Genomic DNA, 22,351 nt, shown 5'->3' on the forward strand with positions numbered 1-22,351 from the left:
ACTTCTTTATGACTTCCCCTTTATGAGCACCCATGCTTAATAAAGACTAAAGCAAACAATGCTTTCAAGAGAATGCCGGAATGAAAAGCAGTCAGGCTGCTGCCGACCGTTATTCCCGTTCCTCTTTGGTGGCAAAATGCCAGGTGTATACCTTAAGGTAAGAAGTACGGGGATGGATATTTGCCAAAAAAGCGTAGGCGGAGTTAAACACCTCACTTGACTGGAGGAATAAACGACATCTTAGCATGCACCCTGCAGTCCAAAGTTGCCTTACATTTCAACAAGTTTCATTAAAAGCAAGTCTTGGCAGCCCAGCATGAGATACTGTAGCTCTACTAAACTAAACTAAATCCTACTTTCCTGCTTGGTAAATGCCGAGATTAAAAACACTGAAATGAGGAAGTGAAACTAAATGCGATAATTACTTACAACACAAGTAGATGGAAGAAGGTGCTAAATTTCACACCTCAGTTCCGTCTTTCCACTACAGTTGTACTTTAACTGGTTCCAGACCCGACCAATGTGAATTTCCGTAGAATTCAATATACTAAATATTTTTATAACGCATAGAAAACCAGTTTGACTTTCTGATTATGAGTACTAACATTATTAGAGCCCTGTAGATATTAAATAACACCCCTATAATCACTTTTACACTCCTATTATTATTTATTTACATGAAATATCCCATCACTACAGATGGCAAGCAAGCTAACTAAGTAGTACTCAAATACTTACTGTAAACTGAAGAAAGTGTTTCAATTGGAGTGGGGAAGGACAAAAAAACTTACCACTTCCACACAGAATGAGAAAAGAATCTTTTCCCTCACTCGATCTCGGCCATGGCATGTCCGCCTCAGCCATGGCATGTCCGCCTCAGCCATGGCATGTCCGCCTCAGCCATGGCATGTCGGCTCGGCTCGCTTTCCTTCTGCTAAGTCCACCACAAACACTTTAAAGCGTACAAGCATCCGCTTGATTTCCATGTAGTGCAGATAAAGGACACACAACTTTTTCCTCCATCACCACACAGCCTCATTCTCAATCTTATCACCAGCCAAGGTTTGTCGGTACAATAAAAAGCAAGATGCTCATCTATTTACAACCTCTCTTTCCAAGACCGCTGCTACCTCCTCTCATCATGACAATGCTGGACACTTGCCTCCACTGTCTCTTTCAATGGACGGAAATTGAGTATGCAAAACAGACGAGCAGTGAAAGGACATACGGCTCCATGCAAACAATAGAGAAGCCCCTTGCTGTTTAGCGTCTACTTCCTCCCTAGACACATGCACTAACAATTATTATGGCTGAATGTCGCTGTGTGCCATCTCTAGCATCAGATTTGGATGAATCAAAGAGCAGAACAAATAGGTTATACTGTGGTGCTATTATTTTTCAATCAACTAACATTATTGGGTTGTATGTTTAAAGGCGGACACCAATATTGCTCCCCAGTGACGGCTTTGAAAAGTGTTTATTTACGCCCGAAGAAATCATCCACAAGGGCTCTCCCGCAGCCTTGATAAGGATCATGGGTGTTTATATCACCCAGAAGAGTTCTTTCAGGGAATTGTGTCATAATGGCTTGTCTCACAAAGCAAAACACGGAGACAAAGACTATGAAAATGGGAGGAAAGAAGCCATGGAGCACAGGGTCGTCCTCTACAAGGACCATCCCTTATGACTGACATTGTGTGTCCAGTAATTGCCCTCCGAGAGAGAAAGAGGGGGTGGCATCTCATTTCAAGAAGAGCCAGGGGAGTTATCTCCTTGACCAATCACAGGCCAAGTTGGTCAACGCTCCATCAGTCCAGGGGAGAAAAGCACTGGGCTGGAGCCAATTCAAAATCTACAGACTGAGAGACACAAACCTTGACCTCCCCCGAGAGTCCCAATGCCAAAGCTGTGGGCTTGAAATGACTACAAAAAAAAAAAAACACACTCCGAATTGTTTGTTTCAGCCTCGCTTTGACAGATAATCCCTCACACAAATCCTGAATCTCTGTAGGATTCATTTATCAAAAGTGGCAGAAATGTCCAGGGCACGCTTCTAAAAGGCATGCATATTCAACTCCAAGCTTAAGTCAACCTTGAAGAGCTGACATGACGGCAAAAAAGAACTGACAGTTGAGTAAATACAAGAGTGCCAAGGCTGACGAATCCTGATTTGAATTACCATCAAACCGTACATACGTAAAGTAACCATAGTCTGCATGTGCCGACTGTGTTCACACTCCAGATCGAAATAAGAACAGGTAACACTTAATGCTATGTTGCTAGGTGTCACCATGCTAACTGTTAGAATGTTGGAATTCTGGCTATTTTACTCCTTTTTAAAAGGCCTACATACAGGCCTTTATACACATGGCACTGTTAGCATGTTAAAATTTAAGCTAATTTAATCATGTCTAAAGGCAAATACACACATGGCATTATGCAGGGTGGTTATAGGACTGCCTTGGCACTTTTGGGACTTGAGGCTCTCTTGCTAGGTGCTACCATGCTAACTGTTAGCATGTTAGCATTTTAGCTAATTTACTCATGTCTAAAGGCAAATATACACATGGCATTATGCAGGGATGCTATAGGACAGCCTTGGCACTAGAACGGGTCACTTGGGTATTATTGCCAACTTAGATGCCAAGAAAAACAGACAAGCAGCAAATCCGACATGATTTTTCTGCTGCATGTAAAGTATGTGTTAAACACAGTCCCTGTCTTTGGTCTTCTGGGTAGCAAGTGGACCACTTATTGGGCCTTCATTTAATCAGATTCCAAAAAAACATACATTTCCAACAACCAGTCTTGTCCTTTATATGATCATAGCAAATTTGCATGACTAACAGCAGTGTTCCTGTCAAATAGAACAACGATTCTCAACCAGGGGAATTGTTTCCAGTGGGTCGCGGGCGGGTCTTAATCTTGCACTTTCACTTTGAAGAGGCTATTTATGTTGCAGGGTGTTGTCTATTAATACTGGAGACAACATTTCAGTGCTACTTCAAACACACCGTCATAGACAAGTGATAATCGGGTCACTAGGGGTCATTACGGGGTGATGGTGGGTCCAGTTCCCACAGTCAAGGTGGTTGAGAACCACTCATATAGGGGATCTTTGACTTGCATTCTTGTTCTTTTCGGCAATCTGCTGCAAAAATTTAGGTCAGGATCATTGGCTTTCATTTTGGAGCATATTTCTAAAAAACAAAATCAGGCTAAGTGAGCCTCGACTGATACAAGAGAAGAGAAGGCCGATGACAGACAGATGAGAAATAACTGGACGTATAGACACTTAAGAGGGTAAACCAGAGGCTGAAATGTCAGTCAAGCTGACCGCTACTTGACAAAGTGACAGGCGCTGGACTTTTTCTATGTTAGCAGTACTTCAGGCTCAGGAAGGAACACTGGAATCAAAAGGCACTGGAGTGTGCAACTTCAGAGGGTCTTTTTTTTTTTTTTTACTAACTCTGGGCATTTTTCCCTATACAAATCTGTGAAATGACCGGAAAACAGGCGGAGATGCAACAAAGCTTGACATAAAGCAATAAAAATAGCTGGAGATTGGTGTCTTAGCCTACAAGCTATGTTGGCACCATTTGGTTACATGTATGTAGTCAAAAAAACATAATTATTCAACATTTAGGCTTCAGTATGGCGTGAATAGCAATCACACACATGTGGCTTGCTATAGCGAGTGCGGGTACAGTTCCAAAGACCGTAACTCAGCCTGGGTGGAAATGAAAGTGGTTTCAATAGCAAGGCACATGGTCGCCTCTTCATTACTAGTCCTACAAGGGCGCCGTTTGATCCACCCACAGCAACCACAGAGGCAGGTCAGGTGGATAGGGGAGAGGTGAGGTCAGAGCGGATTAATAATCTAAATGTACATCTTCGCCCTCCCTCCCAGACAAGATGAAAGCTCCTTGGTAGAGCCTCTCGCTCGACTTATTGATCTCCACCGACTGCATCGCCATCATTCACAGTGACAGACACTCACCACTCACTCGAGTGCAAGGTGCAGCGGACGCTTCAACACGCCTGACATTTACCTTCTCGCTACAGCAGTGCATTTGTCACGAGAAGGCAGCCTTCTGTGTCTCTGCGGCTCAATTTAATTGCTCATTTAAGAGCCATTGATGCAAAATTACAACATTATCAACCACTATCTGCGAATCATTGGTTTCTGTCAAACCTGAACTCGACTGACTACCTGTGAGGTATCCTCAAGCAGAAGGAAAACATGTCTAACATTCGCCAGTGATGGAAGAGGAACAACCTGTGCAGCACTGGTGAATTCCATGCCCAACAGTGGCGCTCATATTACATTTTCACACCAATAACACAATTTGGACATGGTAACTGTGAGGTGTTGCTAGATGTTTAGACCAGTGACTCAACTGGTGGGCTGTCTTCGCCTGGGCAAAAAAAAAAAAAACATATTTCAAATGACCCGATGTCCGTGAATGCACCTCGCAAATACATCCAGTGGGGATAACATAACATATTGTCCGTCCAACACACAGCTGCAGATATCTGCTGAGGAAGAAGAGCGCGATATAACTCACTGCTTCAGCTCAAATGTGTGTTGCAAATTGACTTTGTCCAAAGTTTACCCACCAGGGGCTGCAGGCTAGAAAATTACAATATTCAAAGACGTTCTTTACATTTAAAGAAAGAAAACAGCCATCATGTTAGCTTTGTGGTAAAACATACTATTGGCATGAAGTTAGCATTACAATTTTTGACTTTTTTTTAGATTTTTTGTTGCACCTTTTGTCTTGTAATGTGTCTTTATTCTCATATTTGGACTTTATAATTGCAGTAACTTACACAACATAGTTTTCCTAAATTTGGCACTTTATTCCTTGTTTTGTTTTCTTAATATTTCAACTCCATACTATTTTTTTCTCTTAATATTTTGACTCTACTCGCTTAATATTTACAGTGCTATTTTTTTTAAACTATTTTAGACTATTCTAAAACATATCCCAGTTGACTTAGTATACTTGAGTGCTTTATTCACTTGTGCCAGATAGAGTAGAAGCAATTAGGCTGAGCTTAATGAACAAGCTGAAGCCTAAGGACTCACAATGAATATATTAAATAGTTATTTTGGAGGTTTGGCAGTGTGTTGGTGGTACAAAACAGCTTATAGGCACACCTTACCACCTCATCTGTCACATGTAAGGAGAGACTGGTGTAGATGGTGACTGTAAATACAACCAGTGATGTGTTAATGCTCATGTATTGCTACAAACTTACTGAGCTGTTCAATTGCACCGCATACTAAGAGGGGTAAAATATTAGCAACAGTTCTTATCTGTCAAAAATGTCTTGTCACAATGATTCTCAAATGTACTTTTAACTCATTTAAAACAAAAGTAAACTTTTGTATGTAAATGTGTGCATTAAGCATCATGGCGTACCTTATTGGAGTAGGGGTGTCTGGCCAGATTGACGCCGTCTCTGATGAGTTTATCCCGGATCATGATCTTGAGCTTCAGCTTGGGGTAGATGACAATCTCCCTCCTGTTGTTGCCCAGGGTCAGGTTCCTCTGCGCCCCCATGTAGCCCACCCCTCGGCCGCCTCGCTCGCTGCTGGCCTCAGTCCACGACTTGGAGGCTCGCATGTGTCCGGTGGTCGGCATGGGCTCCAGGGTGAAGTACAGTCCGTTCGCCGCGTCTTTGGCTTCCTCTTTGAGCCGGCGCACCGCGTCGTGGATCCTCTGCCGGTGGTGCGCGACGTAGACCCCGATGGCGTCCAGGTCGGGGTCGCCGATCTGTTTGCACACCTCCAGGTCGTCATAGCCGTTGTCCACGAAAGCTTCGACATATTGGGCCAACTGGAGGGTCTTGAGCCACTCGTAGACTATGACAGGTCCGGTGTTTGTCATGCTTCTTATCAGCGGTGGTGCCTTCACGGAGTGCAGAAGAAAGTCACAGTCCCACCCGGCGTCTTGAACGCATCATTCCAAGAGAATTAAACTACAAGTGATACGATTAAACACATTTTGTGCCCTTCTTTCCTCCAAAAAGGTAAGGTTATAATCCGTTGAGCTGGCGAAAGTGAACGCGAACGCAACACCTGCCAATGTTGACACAATGAAATAACAGCTCCTCACTTTTGGTTCAAAACTGCTACTTCCACCTTCGAATAATCCCCACAAAGCGTCGCTTAAAAGACTTGCGCGACCAGTTTCCGTAAAGTCCGCAAAAGATACGGAAGCAATTCAAAGATTTCCTGCAAAAGCTACGGCGTGCACATCACTCACTACACGCTGGAACTGCCGCCAAGAGGCAACATGCTCACTGCAGCTCCTCCAACGTCCACGCCCCCCTCCAAAAAAAAAAAACACTTTAAAAATAGTGACGCTCTATCAACTTCTAGTCCCACATCCACTTGTCCAAAGTTGCGTAGTGCTCCTGCAAAGACACAAAAGAACTAAAGAAATGTGGGCGCCACTCTCTCTCTCTCACTCATTCAGCATTTTCACACACACAGGGCTCCTATCATCACGTTTGGGCTCCCCCTATTGGGCTTCTAAGAAACTACAATAAAAGGTCCCATACAGTATAATAGTTTAACATTGTTAAATACTGTACATCAGTGGTCCCACAACAATAGTGACAATAGTGAGTGGAAACGCATTGTTTTGTCAGTAGCGTTAATGCTAATAGCCATGTTTGAGTGTGGCTCCAAGACGAAGCGCTACTCTGCACTTTATCCACAAATAACCTATACAGATGTCCCTTTATTAGATTACTAGACATTACTAGAACCCCGTAGACATGAAATCACACCCCAATAGTCACTTTTGACCTCTTATTCTTCTTTGTTTACATCACATTATGCTAGCTTCCTATATTATTCTTCTAAACTTGAGAAAGTGTTTCAAACTGAGTGGGGAAGAAGGATAAAGAAGCCAACGTCTGTAGCTGACTGAGTGATTATTGGCAGAGCTGTGAGATTCATTTTAAGATGTGTAGTGAAGCCTGAGGAAGGATGAGTCAAAAAGTAGAACAAACAAGTGAGGGAAATGATTTGTCTCGTTTGGTGCTCATGAACAGGCTGAAGATGAAGAGTTTAGAAGTACAGGGTCTATCCCAGCTGTCTTCGGGTGAGAGGCGGGGTACACCCAGGACTGGTCGCCAGCCAATCACAGGGCACATATAGACAAACAACCATTCACACTCACATTCATACCTATGGACAATTTGGAGTCACCAATTAACCTAGCATGTTTTTGGAATGTGGGAGGAAACCGGAGTACCCGGAGAAAACCCACACATGCACAGGGAGAACATGCAAACTCCACACAGAGATGGCCAAAGGTGGGATTGAACTTGGGTCTCCCAGTTGTGAGGTCTGCGTGCTAACCACTCCACCACTGGCTTTTATTTAACCTGCAAATGTGTCAGATCATTTTGCCGGCCCCTGTATATTTTGTATAAGAGGGCCCTTTAAAAGGGACAGTATGCAAATGACTAATTTTTATAGAGGTTTAACAGCAAGAAAAAGTCAATTTTTCAAAATGACAAATAAAACACTACAATTTAGAGTCATGTTGTTATATTCTGATGTTGGAACCCAATGCATACACTCCCTTTAACAGACATCTAATGCATTCCCACCTCCCAAATAGCACAGCCCAGGTACTGTTCACCTGTCAACAAACTGCAACATCATTAAAACCAGGCCAGTCAAAAGTATTCGATGTTTGAAGAAGAACCATCCAATCTGTCCAAACCAAGACGCCAAGTTGGCGAGTGCTGATGCATGCTTTATAAAATATGAGCTGACAGCTTGTTAGGGATCAGTTTGATGCAACGCTGACTGTCTCAGCTATTCTGGCTGGGTGCGAGTTAAAGTACACGCCAGACAACAAAGTCGTAGAGGGATATAGGAGAATCACAAACAACAATTTCCGATCTAATGTTGGCACAGTTTTTACCCCAAAATACCTTACAGTACAACTCCAGTGTGATTCATTACTCATTTCTGTTCAGCCACTTATGGAGCAAAAAAAAACGTCCCATTCTTTATTGGTTAAGGTTACTTAATATAACAAAAATAAAGAAAAGCAATAAAGAAAATGAGCACTGACGACTAGCATATGTTGAGTCTGACCACAGAGCCATGATATATGTATTTCTCCGTGAAATGATTGAAACTCAAGCAGCTCTGCTTTCTGCATTGCTCTGACGGCATGCACTTACATTGGTTACAGTAGCAAAGCATTGTGGGAACACAAGGGGCCATGATTATTTGACAGTGCCATGATTATTGCGTATCCACGCCATTGCGTCGGGTCATGTGGGGGATCAACAGGCGCAGTTATCATTTCATTTAAATGTTGTTTAAATGTAATTTAATCAACATTACTTATTTACTTCCCTTTTTCAGAGGCTCTCAAACGCTCACTTGTCAAGTAAAAAGTCATAAGTCATGGACGTAATACAGCCTTTGACCCACTCCTACCTAGATTAGATTACCTATACAACTACCACTAAAATAAAGATACATTTTCTAAAGCAGGCTTTGCTACACATCTTAAAATAATGTTCTGTCAGTCAGCCCCAGACACCAAAGTAGTGATCATTGTGTTTTTCTTCAGCAAATAAGCTAACTTAGCATAATGTTGTGCTGCGGAAGCTGACTGCACTTCTCAGCGAGAACAGAAACAGCAGGACAATATGCTTTTACTTTTAAGTCCCCGAATACCAGAAAACTTTTGACAAAATGTCGCCAAGAAGGTATGAAATGTCATCAGATGTTGCGACAAAGTTGGCAACAAGTTCCAATTCATATTGCCGGACTTGTGATGTGTTTGAAAGTGTTGATAAAAATTCCACAATGTGGGACACCTTTAACGAGCGGAAAATGTCCAGACCATATTGATACAATGTCTGGTGTATAAAAGTTACATCGCTTTGTTGTGGTACCCCTTTGGCTGTTTTTCTAGCAGTAGACCCATTCTTCTTCTCTGCCATAATAGTGCTGCCCAGCGGTTAAACCACTGCTGCTACATCAATAATGTTCTTTAATAAAAACCTGCATCCAGGACCATTAGTATTGGTAAAATTGAATAGAGTGCAGACAGAAGATCCTGCTTTGAATGTTGATTGAAAGCGTGCGACTCTGGAAGGTTGAAAGTGGATGCAGCTAGAAGAGTTGGTGGGGGGAAGCAGACGGACAATAGCAGCCAAGATACAGTCTGTGCTGCACGCCTGGGTGTTCGTATTAGAAGGTGGAGATTTCTGCAAGATGATTTTTTTTTTTAGCTTTAGGTGGTCTCCATTGCACCTTCCCAGACCTCAATTTTAAAAGCCTTTGAAGCGGGGAATGGCTTCTGCCCACCAAGATGCAGCAGCTTTTGTGGGCGGCTATCTGTCAGGGTCCTGATGGAAAAATGGCAGCCAAGGTGGATTGAGAAAAAACAGAAAAAGCCAGTTTGTGCTTTGGATTGAAGGTGGTTGTCTGATATGTATGATGGTAGCCTCATTGCAGTAAGCCTTCTAGCAGACAATGCTCCACCGTTGCCTTCACGGTATTAGGATAGAAAACTCTTCACCTGTTCTGGTTTGATGTGAAATAATAACATTTTCCATTACTAATGATGCCAAACAAAACTAAAAATGTACAATCATTGCAACCCCTGACTTGACTCTCCTCGGTTTACCCACCTTGCAAATTATGTGTGCCGCTCCCCACTTAGCTCTACGACCTCCCAGCATTACCAAAACCCAGTGGACCCAGTAGATAGGTCAGAATGCTCAGAGCCCTTTTTCATGAATTTAACATGTTCACAAAACTGGGCTGACAGCCATCATTTTCCCTTCCATTAGAGACAGGATTTATTGCAGGATTGCCTCATCTAATTGCTCCTTTGTCCTCTTGTGGTACCAACACCGTGCCAGTGTGGAAGTGGTGTATTAATTCTATAATTGTGTGTTTAGTTCTGTTGGTGTTGCCTCTGTTTTGCACCGCACTTACCCTACAAGCAGTCGTCAAGATCTATGGGGAGGCTTTTCTATTAATGGTGCTTTCTGCATCACTGCTTTCCTTAAGGAAACATTTTTTTTAAAGTGACATTTTAGTCATTAATAGCTGGAAACCTTACCCAGCAGGATAAGTAAACTATGTAGGCTATAAAGTCTTCAGATTAAATCTACCCCCCATTTATCCCCGGAATTCTTTTCAATTGAAATGAAATTTAGACATACTGTCGAATATTCCAAATACTCTCAATTATCCGCCTGGGTGAGTCATGGATCAAGAGGTGATGAGACTGGCCCTGGTCAATAAAGCCTGTCGGTGATCTTCCAACCTCCAACCCATGTTTAGATTAACGTCATACCTGTAATTAAATGCAGCTGAGGGAAGAAGCGGAGCCCCTTGTCAGCCGACCTGATAAGTTATTCACCACTGCTGTTATCGTCCGTCGTAATCATCAGCTGTGGAAAAGGTATTGGAGAGAGGAATGGGAGAGACAGGAGTTCAGAACATTCACAAAGAGATTTTTCCATCATTGTTTTAAGTAGTGGCGGCACGGCGGACGAGTGGTTAGCGCGCAGACCTCACAGCTAGGAGACCAGGGTTCAATTCCACCCTCGGCCATCTCTGTGTGGAGTTTGCATGTTCTCCCCGTGCATGCGTGGGTTTTCTCCGGGTACTCCGGTTTCCTCCCACATTCCAAAAACATGCTAGGTTAATTGGCGACTCCAAATTGTCCATAGGTATGAATGTGAGTGTGAATGGTTGTTTGTCTATATGTACCCTGTGATTGGCTGGCAACCAGTCCAGGGTGTACCCCGCCTCTCGCCCGAAGACAGCTGGGATAGGCTCCAGCACCCCCCACGACCCTTGTGAGGAAAAGCAGTAGAAAATGAATGAATGAATGTTTTAAGTAGTGTTTTCTATCCCCTCCTGCTCCCGTCCGGCAGGGAAGGTGTAGCTTACACTGGCAGAGCAAATCTGTTTAGCATGTAAGAGCATTTCGATCAATAATATGGCTGGACAGGACAAAGAAGGAGAAACAGGGAGGTGTGCAGGGTTTCATTACATTTGATATTCATATCAGCGAGTCTGTTTGATGCAATTTAAAGTGAAATGAGATTCGGACCTTACTCAATTTTAATTGCTGCCCTGCTCTAAACTCAGCGTCTCTTATCTCAAAAGTGGATCAGACAAGCAAAAGAAGATTTTTTTTCTCACATTTGATGCTCAAACAGGCTTGGAGACACATATTAGTGTTCGGACATCATTAAAATGTGATATTTCATCATGGGGACCTTTAAAACATGACATGGTTCCACTCCATGAGTGTTTTCATGTGCTCTGTTTGCATCATATCATGGCTCACAGACAGTTAACATCAAGTGAATTGCCAGCAGCAGCCGTGTGTCAAGTTTGCGAACACACACAGTCCAGATGCATGGGCTCGGCGCCATCATCCATATTCATTATGCAAGCTCCGGTTCACCGTGATAGCGTATTAGTGCAGTTGCCTGGGAATTAAAAGGCTGTCCTCCGCTGCACGTCAGTGCCCTTTAAGCCACCAAATCTCCACTCAACAACTACCTCAGCTGCTGCCATCCAAGGTCAGAGGTTAGCCGGGTCTTATTAAAAAGTGCAGCCGGAGGCAATAACAGGAGTCTTATTGCCTGATAACGCTGTCGTCGGTAAAAGCAGAGGTTTTCGTGATAATAGCTTCCGACTCCTCCAACGCAGCAGCTTAGTTTTGTTCTCTTTCTGCGGAAATAAGATTGCAGCATATTTCTAATTTGCTGCCAATTGTTCTTTTTTTTTTAAAAACACATTTCAAAGCATAAAAGTTCAAATACATTTTGGAGACGGTCTGACCCATTTAAGGAAATGAGTTTATGATGTGTTTATTGAGCTGTATCCTTGTGCGTAAATCTTCTCAGCTCATTAGACGGCTTTGTTGTTTTCTCTGCACAATAAATACATTTCCTTTTAAGTGTTGCTTTGTCCCACGAGGGATTTTAATTAGAATTCTCACTCTTCTCAATTGGGAAAGCTAATGCAAACTGCAGAAGTGTTTATTTTTTAAAAGGGGACCATGCTTTTTTTCACTTTTCTGACCTACAAATGATTGAATGTTGTTATTCGTGTTGAACGATGCCAAGGTTTCAGATAATGAGGTTCCCCCATTTGGAAGTGAGTCCTGAAAAAAGTTTGCGATGACTCTGTATGCTCGGTTTCATAGTGTTTTTTTCCAACACTGGCTCATTGTGACATCACAGTCCTTATATGGGCGTGCCTGGGTACAAGCTGAGTGGGACTAATCACAGCCGGAGGCCGGCCGTGGGTGGAATAAATTCAAATAGACGGTTTTAGAAATCCAAGGAAATACAGCTGGAATAGGTGCCGATTCTGGAAGATCTGACCTGTGCGGGTTATTGTGGGTAGCTGCTCTACAGGAGTCCACAACTCATTACAAAGGTCTGAAAACGAGCATGATGATAGATGCTAAAGAACTGGGACCGTTTGTGTTGGTCCAAACGAATATCAATCTAGATTCTCAATATTGGCTTGTTTATTACGGTTAATTGGTTCAATAATAATAAGTGGGATATTTTTGTTGTATAGACAACCTGTTTATGACTTTTTAAATACGTTTTTACCCTTATTAGAGCCCCGTAGACATGAAATAACACCACTGTAGTCACCTTTGGACTCCAATTATTCTTTGTTTACACCACATTTTGCACACTTTTAGATGGTGATCTGTCCATCAAAGCCCAGCACAGGTTGAGAAGTCGACTCTAGACATGTTTGATTGATGGCGCGTATCACTTGTATCGCTCACACAGACAAGAAAGCTGTTACCTGACTGATGGAATGCATGTAATGATTGTCAGGTGTCTTTAGACAAGTCCTCGCGTGAACCCTGAACTACCACCCTCCGTCTCCTTGCAGACTTTGTTTAGCTTGACATTAGGCTGGCAGCAGAGCGACGTCTGGTGCCTGATATGTTTGCTTCACCTCTGCTCTCTGGAGACTGAAGCCCAGTCGGCCATTTGTAATTAAAAGTGCATGAAGACAGCTTTCTTTTCACTTCGTGTCAGGGGGCTGAAACAGGATCTACCAAATGTCCCGGAACACAGTCCTCCAGGACTCATTCCCTCCTTTGAATGAAGCTGTCCTCTATTTGCCTTTTCTATGCATCTTAAAACAATGTTTATTTAGCTCATATCCCTACTGAACTACTCAAATGTTTCCCATCATGACAAAATGATGGTAGCCATGAAAAACAGACTGTTGCCATGTGTGATGTGCGGTAATTATGGACAAACCTCAGCTCACTACAGGATTGTTTCCTCCTCTCCGGGCTGTTCCTGACAGAATTCACTAAGCCAACCCTCAAATCTCTAACGGAAAGAGAGAGGAGCATTTTCGCCAAACATACTAATTTTTCCACATGGCTGTAAATGACATTTGTGGTGCCTCCACATGATGTTAAAATTCTTAGTCGCATACAGATATCCTCAAAGTTTAACAATCATTACACAATTAAAGCGACACCGTTTTTCTGCAAAAGCTGTGAAATTCAACCACGACCTTACCATAGTCAAGGTAAATTTATAGTGGGAAAAAGATGGTGGATGGAAATAGCTCTAAAATAATCGACTGCCTTTTTACTGTCTTAAGATCTCACAATGTGAGTTAAATTGGACATCGAACACAAGTTCCAATGGATGTCTTCATATCTGCATTGGGACCGCCGGTTCATTTTTCATGGGGGACGCATTATGAGAGACATGATGATGGCTATGGATAAAGATTCCATTATAAGCTAATGATTTTCCAACAAGAGAATGACAAATGGTGACCATGGGCTTAGCTTGGAGTGGAGCTCATTGACTTAACATGAACAGTATGTGTAAATGTTCCACCGTCGGATATGCCTGTATAACCGCAGCTTGCTTATCATGCTTATCAAAACCGAGCTATTATTTCCTCCAAAACTTCCATTTGTGGGTTGTTAACCACATAATACCCCCCCTTCACATTGAAAATGACCTCTAGCAAATAAAGCATGACGTCACCAGTGACTGCTCTACTGTTTTGCATCAAATAGGAGACTTCTCAAAATGAGATCTTTCTCCAGTACATTAAAAGCTCATAAAAGTTGCCTTTCCCCAAATAATTCAGCAGTGAAATTTCAGATTCAGCTCTTTTGGAATCCATTACTGCGAGAGGAACTGCTGGCAGCATTGCCGGAAATTTTCTCTCTGCTCCAGAGGAAGAAGAAAATATTGCACCCAAACAAAACAAGCCTGTGTTTATGATTAATATCACGCTAGGAGATGTTAATATTACATTGGGTTTGATTTGTTAGAATTACAAAAAAGGGGTGCACTATTAAAGGGGACACAATATCTCTGTGTGGAGTTTGCATGTTTTCTCCGTGTACTCCGGTTTCCTCCCACATTCCAAAAACATGCTAGGTTAATTGGCGACTCCAAATTGTCCATAGGTATGAATGTGAGTGTGAATGGTTGTTTGTCTATATGTGCCCTGTGATTAGCTAGAGACCAGTCCAGGGTCCTTGTGAGGATAAGAGGTAGAAAATGAATAAATGAATGAATGAATGAACCTGTTGCCGTTTTACGTTCTTGCATGCTTCAGTGATCGCCTTCAAAAACATACAGCAAATCAAGCACTGCACCGGCCTTGGGGGGACCACAGTCTGTTAGAAGATAGCCCGTTCATCAATCCATCCATCCATCCATACGCCATACGCTTGACTGTTGCTTCCAGCTGCAGTCTGCTACACTCGTTCATGTTAAAGTTAGTTGTGCAACTGAACAGGTGCTCTTTCATCTCCCAAAAAACTTTGTTCCAGCTTGTTTCAGGCTTTTTAGAAGCATGTTTGGACAGCTCACCAGATGCTTTGAGCTTCTTTGCTTAGGAGTCCATTTTGGGCATGTTAAAATATGTTCTTCAAGTCCATTGGTCTAATAAAAGGGTGCCACGGTCACCTAATGAGTTGCACTCGGCCAAGAGTTCTCAGGCCAGAATTAAGGTCCATACAGTGTGTTCTAGTCCTACACCAGGGTAGATTGCAGCACAGTCCTACTGACAAGAGGTGGGAGCAAGTCAGTATTTAAGTCTCAAGTAAGTCAGCTAGGAGACAAGGGTTCAATTCCACCCTCGGCCATCTCTGTGTGGAGTTTGCATGTTCTCCCTGTGTATGCGTGGGTTTTTTCCGGGTACTCCGGTTTCCTCCCACATTCCAAAAACATACTAGGTTAATTGGCCACTCCAAATTGTCCATAGGTATGAATGTGAGTGTGAATGGTTGTTTGTCTATATGTGCCCTGTGATTGGCTGGCCACCAGTCCAGGGTGTACCCCGCCTCTCACCCGAAGACAGCTGGGATAGGCTCCAGCACCCCCCGCGATCCTCGTGAGGATAAGCGGTAGAAAATGAACGAATGAATGAATGAATGAATGTCATGGGTTTGCAATTTCTGTCCTCAGAAATAATAATAAAAGCCATTTTAACGATACAATGAATTGTTTTTGGTTACAACTATTTTCCAGTCCCTATGTGACCCAGAAATAACTAAGATGAATGCACGTTTTCACAAGAGATAAGCCAAAGGTCTTTTCATTCTATGTCAAAACAATATATCGAAGCTTTCTCATGCAGCGTACATTGCCCTCAGGCCAACGTGCTATAAAAATGACAACTTTATTACACCAATATTTACTAGGTCTAACCTTTTTTTTCAGCTTGACCATTTTCAATGTCCTATACAACCACTGACAAATTAGTGTAAAGATTTATCCACTTGGTCAAATAAAAGTCTGCATTTTACAGGCGCTCGTACAGCCATTATGAAGATATATCAGTATGTAGCAGGTGCTGCGCCAGGCCGCGACTCATTTCACAAGCATTTTGTGCAGACGGAGGCAAATGTATTTTTCAAAGTAGATTTATAGCTGTTGCACGTGGGAGGATATTTGCACAGCAGGTTGGATGTTACACCGCACATACTCTTTTTGGATGCGCGTACTACACTCACTGAATCGGAGCATTTGTTAAAGGTGCTACATTGTAATATTTGTTAACCGTTTTAAATAAGTCTCAGAGGGTGTCGGGCAAATTCTATCCCTGATGCTGGCATCAAGACAGCTTTAAAGTGCGTTTATAGTGACCTCTATTGGGAACATGTCATGAAAATGAGATAAAATAATTTCTACTGCATTTCAGCCCTGCCACAAAAGGACAATCTGACATCATGTTAGTGATTATCTGCTTAGTGACTCACAGCTAGGAGACCCGGGTTCAATTCCACCCTCGGCCATCTCTGTGTGGAGTTTGCATGTTCTCCCCCTGCATGCGTGGGTTTTCTCCGGGTACTCCGGTTTCCTCCCACATTCCAAAAACATGCTAGGTTAATTGGCCACTCCAAATTGTCCATAGGTATGAATGTGAGTGTGAATGGTTGTTTGTCTATATGTGCCCTGTGATTGGCTGGCGACCAGTCCAGGGTGTACCCCGCCTCTCGCCCGAAGACAGCTGGGATAGGCTCCAGCACCCCCGCGACCCTCATGAGGATAAGCGGTAGAAAATGAATGAATGAATGAACATTATTGTCATAAATCATGAAATAATTTATTGTGCATCCCAGTATAGACTTAAAGACAGCATAAGTGATGACATACAGTATATCACCTACAACAGCTGCTAAGACTCTAGACTACATTTGAAGATGTGTAGTGAAGCCTGTTTGTAGTTGGGAAATGCAGGGCGTATACACATGGCGGGGTGGGTCAGTATAATGTCTTGGAGCCGTCTGGAGCAAACAAGTGAGGGTGATGGACACACCATATAATACTGAACATCACTCAAAAGTCTAATTTGCATAATAGGAGACCTTTCCGAATTGGAGAGGAAGCCCCTTTAGTTTTCACTCTCCACTAGCATTTTGTGGCAACAATAATGTAGCACCTCCTCCCTCTGACAGCTGTAATTGGTCAGCCTGCATGAATAGGAGATTGAATGTTGAATCAAGCGGAACTTGAGCAAGAGGGGGGAGCGTCGAGCGGGGGTCAAATGTTTGAGCAAAATTCTTTCTACTTGGTCCTCCAACCAATTACAGACAAGTGGAAGCATTAAGAGACTGGCAGAATAGCACAATGTACGATATCTGGCACCGTGGTGGCGGTAATATTTCTATTAAAATGCATGCAGAGAGGCTGTGTCAATTTATATGGGACTCCAGAGAGCTGGTGGCTGATAGATGGAGGGATATTTGATTGTCGATATTTCAAGGGGGTGTTGGATATCGTACCAACTGGAAAGACTGGGCCTCCTTTGCAAAACTGTCTGGAAATGTTGGAGTGGAGACTGTTTCATGTTAAAGGTGGTTACCTGCTGGGATCGCTTATACGGCGTCTGCAGCTGTGTTTATGCCAAAAGGTCATCTGTGTTTTATAAGCAGTTCTTTCGGGTTTATGGGTACACAAAGTGTGTTAAGCGTGGTGAGAAAGTTTCTGTTGGGCAGTTATGTCTTACCAGTGTTACGTCGCGGGGTGAGTCTTGGTTCCGGACACGGAGACAGGAGTCAGGTAAGTGCGTCTCAAGGCTTTTATTCGGCCCAAAAGGAAGAAACAAAAAGCGATGGTGTCGGGAAAGAGCACCATGGAAACAAACACAAGATAGGCTGGCTGAAGGCGAGCGCTGCTGAACGCAAAACAACAGGTGTAACTAGGAAGAGCAGCGGCATGGGTATCGTAGCGTAGGTAGCACAATAATCCGGCGTTGGCCAGCTGTCTGCAGTCCGCTTAAGTGCCAGTGGGGTGATTGGCTTCAGGTGCGTTCAGCAGCTCCGCCTCCAGCCAGGAAACGAGGGTCTGAGGAGACAAAAAAGACAGGGAGGAGACTGGGGAACAGGGCAAGGGCCCCAGGATATGACAGTACCCCCCCCTTAAGGACGGGCGCCACCTGGCGGCCTACCTGGCTTCTCGGGGAAACGACGGTAAAAGTTAGCAAGCAAGTCCGGGTCAAGAATGAGCGCCCGAGAGACCCATGAACGGTCCTCGGGGCGGTACCCCTCCCAGTCGACCAGGTACTGGAAACCCCTGCCCCTTCTTCTCACGTCCAAAATGGCCTTGACCGAGAATGCGGGGTGGCCGTCGATAAGCCTGGGAGGAGGAGGAGGCACATCTGGAGGGCTGAGGTCGCTGACTCTGACGGGTTTGAGGAGGGAGACGTGAAACGTGGGGTGGATCCCCAGGGAGTCCGGGAGGCTAAGCAACACCGAGGTGGGGCTGATGACCCGTTCCACGGGATAAGGGCCAATGAACCTAGGCTGGAGCTTCTTGGAACTGGTGTGGAGGGGCAGGTCACGAGTGGACAACCAAACCCTCTGTCCCGGCTTGTACTCCGGAGCTGCCACACGGTGGCGGTTGGCCAGGCGCTGGTTGCGTTCCGCTGTGCGTGCCAGGGCCATCCGGGTGTTGCGCCAAGCCAGGCGGGCGCGGCGCAGGTGGGCGGACACCGAGGGGACAGCTGACTCTGCCTCTAGAGAAGGGAAGGCTGGGGGCTGGTAGCCATATGCCCCATGGAACGGAGAGAGACCTGTGGCGGAGCTGACCAGGGAGTTGCGGGCATACTCAATCCAGGGTAAGTTGATGGCCCATGAGGCAGGCTGCTGGTGGCATACGCAGCGGATGGCCGCCTCCAGGTCCTGGTTCGCTCTCTCGGACTGGCCATTTGTCTGAGGATGGTAGCCCGAGGACAGGCTGGCGGTCGCCCCCAAAGCCTTGCAGAAAGCCTTCCATACAGCAGAGGAAAATTGTGGTCCCCTGTCGGAGACGACGTCGACAGGGATGCCGTGAAGCCGGAAAACGTGGGTGACCAGTAGCTGGGCGGTCTCCAGGGCTGAGGGGAGCTTGGGGAGGGCGATGAAGTGGGCCATCTTGGAGAAACGGTCCACAATGGTGAGGATGACCGTGTTCCCATTGGATGGGGGAAGGCCGGTGACAAAGTCTAAAGCCACGTGGGACCACGGCCGGGATGGGATGGGGAGGGGGCAAAGGAGGCCTGCCGGGGCCTGATGGGAGGACTTATTGCGGGCACAAGTTGAGCAAGCGGCCACAAACTCTGTGACGTCCGAGCGCAGGGAAGGCCACCAGAACCTCTGCGACAGGAGAAAGGTGGTGCGCGAAACTCCGGGATGGCACGCGAGCTTGGACTCATGCGCCCAGCGAAGAACCTCTGGGCGAAGGTCAGGGGCAACAAACAGGCGTCCAGCTGGGCAGCCCCCCGGAGGGGAAGAGTCCTTCAGGGCGTCCATCACCCGTTTCTCCACGTCCCACTGAAGGCCCCCAAGGATGCGGGACAGAGGGAGGATGGTCTCCTGAGGAGGTGTGTGCAAGGGCGGAGAGTACATCCGTGACAGGGCATCGGGCTTGCCATTCCGAGAACCGGGGCGGAAGGTCAGAGTGAAGTCAAATCTGGTGAGAAATAGGGCCCAGCGTGCCTGCCGTGGGTTAAGTCTGTGGGCGGAGCGGAGGTAAGCCAAGTTCTTGTGATCAGTGAGAACGACAAAGGGGACCGCCGAACCCTCCAGCCAGTGCCTCCACTCCTGTAGGGCCAAGACGACGGCCAGTAATTCCCTGTTGCCAATATCGTAGTTGCGTTCCGCCGGGGTCAGACGGCGAGAGAAGAAGGCACAGGGGTGCAGCTTCTGATCGGCGGTGGAGCGCTGGGAGAGGACCGCCCCCACGCCAGTGTCGGACGCGTCCACCTCGACAAAGAATTGAGAGAGAGGGTCAGGGTGGACAAGAACAGGAGCAGAGGTGAAGCACGACTTGAGACATTCAAAGGCAGAATTAGCGTCAGGGGACCACACAAAAGGAATCTTAGAGGATGTGAGCCTGTTCAAAGGTTCTGCGACCCGACTGAAATTCTGAATGAAGCGACGGTAGAAATTAGCAAAGCCCAGAAACCTTTGAAGGTCCTTTCTTGATGTAGGAGAGGGCCAATCGACCACAGCCTGGATCTTGGCTGGGTCGGCTCGGAGTTGCCCCTTCTCCACCACAAATCCCAGAAAAGACACAGACGAAGCATGAAAAGTGCATTTCTCGGCCTTAACGAAAAGCTTGTTGTCGAGGAGCCTACGTAAGACCAGCCTCACTTGCTGGATATGCTCCTCGAGCGTGGCAGAAAAAATCAAGATGTCATCCAGATAGACAAAGACAAACCGACCCAGCATATCTCGAAGAACATCGTTAATGAGGCCCTGAAAGACGGCCGGAGCATTGGTGAGTCCAAACGGCATTACTAGGTATTCGAAGTGGCCTATGGGGGTGTTAAACGCAGTTTTCCACTCGTCCCCCTCACGGATGCGGACAAGGTGGTAAGCGTTGCGGAGGTCGAGCTTGGTGAAAAACTTCGCTGAGTAAAGGGAGGTAAACGCAGAGTCCAGCAAGGGAAGTGGGTATTTGTTCTTGACCGTGATATTATTGAGGGCGCGGAAATCCACACATGGGCGGAGTGACTTGTCCTTCTTCTCTACGAAGAAGAAGCCGGCAGCTAGAGGAGAGGAGGAGGGGCGAATGAGACCCGACGCGAGAGAGGAAGAAATATACTCTTCAAGTGCCTCTCTCTCCGGCTTAGACACATTATACAGGCGTGAGGTGGGGAGTGTGGCACCGGGGTGAAGATCTATACTGCAGTCGTACGGACGGTGAGGGGGGAGTGACATGGCCCTGCTCTTGCTGAACACGTCACGGAGATCGTGGTAGGCGGAGGGGACCGAGGAGAGATCGATGGGTTCGGGAGTAGCGGCGCGAGTGGTCGGCAGACGGGGACACGCCCCCCTAAGGCAATGTGTGTGGCAGAAAATGCTCCAGTTAGCTATGGCTGGCTTCGCCCAGTCAATGTGAGGGTTGTGTCTGTTTAGCCAATTAAGCCCTAAAACCACCGGAGCGGAGCGCGAGGGGATGACGAAAAAAGATAAATTTTCAACGTGGTTGCCAGATAGGCGGAGCACAAGAGAGCGGGTCTGGTGAGTGACCTTAGCAAGGTGGCGCCCGTCCAATGAGCGTACAATCTTGGGCGTAGATAGCGGCACCACAGGGATAGACGAGCTAACCACAAATGCTTCGTCGAGGAAGCAGTCGTCCGAGCCAGAGTCGATAAAAGTCTTGATATCTACGCTGATATCAGACCAGGAAAGTGTACCTGGCAGCTGCAATCGGCTGACAGCAGACGTGGTCGAGACAGGAGGCGCGGCCAGAGAGATCACCGACGAACCAGGAGAGGGCGCGCCTGTAGCTTGTGAGCGTTGGCTGTCTGGGCGGAGTGGACAGCGAGAGATGTTGTGGTCGGGTTGTCCGCAGTAGATGCAGAGACGAAGCCGAAGGCGACGCCTCCTCTCGGCCGGCGTGAGGCGATGTCCGCCGAGCTGCATCGGTTCCTCCGGAGCCAGCGTAGGTGTTGTCCCCATGGAGGCGGACGGCCTGTCGTTGAGGTGCCGCTCATCGGGGAATCTCCGAACGACGGTCGGCGCGGCGCGACGGAGGAGCCGGTCCTGCTCGCGGAAGTTCAAGCGCTTTTCGATGCGGACGGCCAAGGCGATCAACTCGTCCAGGTCGCTCGGCGTCTCCAGAGGGATCATGTGGTCTCGGATTCGTTCCGCGAGCCCGTCGGAGAACACATCCAGGAGGGCTGAGGGGTTCCAGTCGCTCATGGCTGCGAGCGCGCGGAACTCGATCGCGTAGTCCGAGACGCTGAGCCTGTCTTGGCGAAGCCTCAGGAGGGTCCGCGCTGCCTCGCGGCCGGGGAGATTACGCTGGAACACCTGCTCCAAGGCCTTGGCAAACGAGGAGAATGAGGAGCAGATGGCCGAGCGCCGGCTCCATTCCGCTGTGGCCCAGGCGCCCGCCTTGCCCGTGAGGTGGGAGGTGGCAAAGGCAACTCGAGCGCGTTCCGTGGGGAAGGCGGCTGCTTGAAGCTCGAAGTGCAGCTCGCACTGTGTCAGGAAGGTGCGCACGTCACCTGAGTCCCCGGAGAATCGCTCCGGTTTCGAGAGCTGGGGGCAAACGGCGGCCGGGCTGGGCCCCATGGGCAGAGGGGAAGGGTCCGGAGGGACGTCCGCCACCGGAGGTGTGGCGAGAGCCGGGAGGACCTGCAGAGCTGAGAGCACCGTGTTGAGCTGAGCTTCGAGGGCGGCCATGCGTGCATCTTGCTGCTCGGCCAAGTTCTGCACGCTGGCACCGAGAGCGCCGAATAGTTCCTCTTGTTTGGAGAGGCGCATGGCTTGGAGACGGAGGGACTTTTTGACCGGGTCCGTGTCGCCGG

General features: G+C 46.5%; 1 protein-coding gene across 2 annotated transcripts in view; it reads right to left on the reverse strand.

Moving 5' to 3' along the window:
• The window catches only part of sash1a (SAM and SH3 domain containing 1a), a 188,156-nt gene that overhangs the window by 133,959 nt on the left and 31,846 nt on the right, over positions 1 to 22,351 (reverse strand). For both annotated transcript variants that reach the window (XM_058057371.1, XM_058057369.1), the window contains exons 3-4: positions 10,362 to 10,458; positions 5,430 to 6,426 (exon numbers count right to left, since the gene is read on the reverse strand). In XM_058057371.1, the coding sequence (XP_057913354.1) occupies positions 5,430 to 5,897 (468 nt within the window). In that variant the 5' untranslated portion in view covers positions 5,898 to 6,426; positions 10,362 to 10,458. The remainder of the gene's footprint in view (positions 1 to 5,429; positions 6,427 to 10,361; positions 10,459 to 22,351) is intronic.

The sequence above is a fragment of the Doryrhamphus excisus genome, chromosome 19 (genome assembly GCF_030265055.1).
Source record: "Doryrhamphus excisus isolate RoL2022-K1 chromosome 19, RoL_Dexc_1.0, whole genome shotgun sequence".
Taxonomy (NCBI): Eukaryota; Metazoa; Chordata; class Actinopteri; order Syngnathiformes; family Syngnathidae; genus Doryrhamphus; species Doryrhamphus excisus.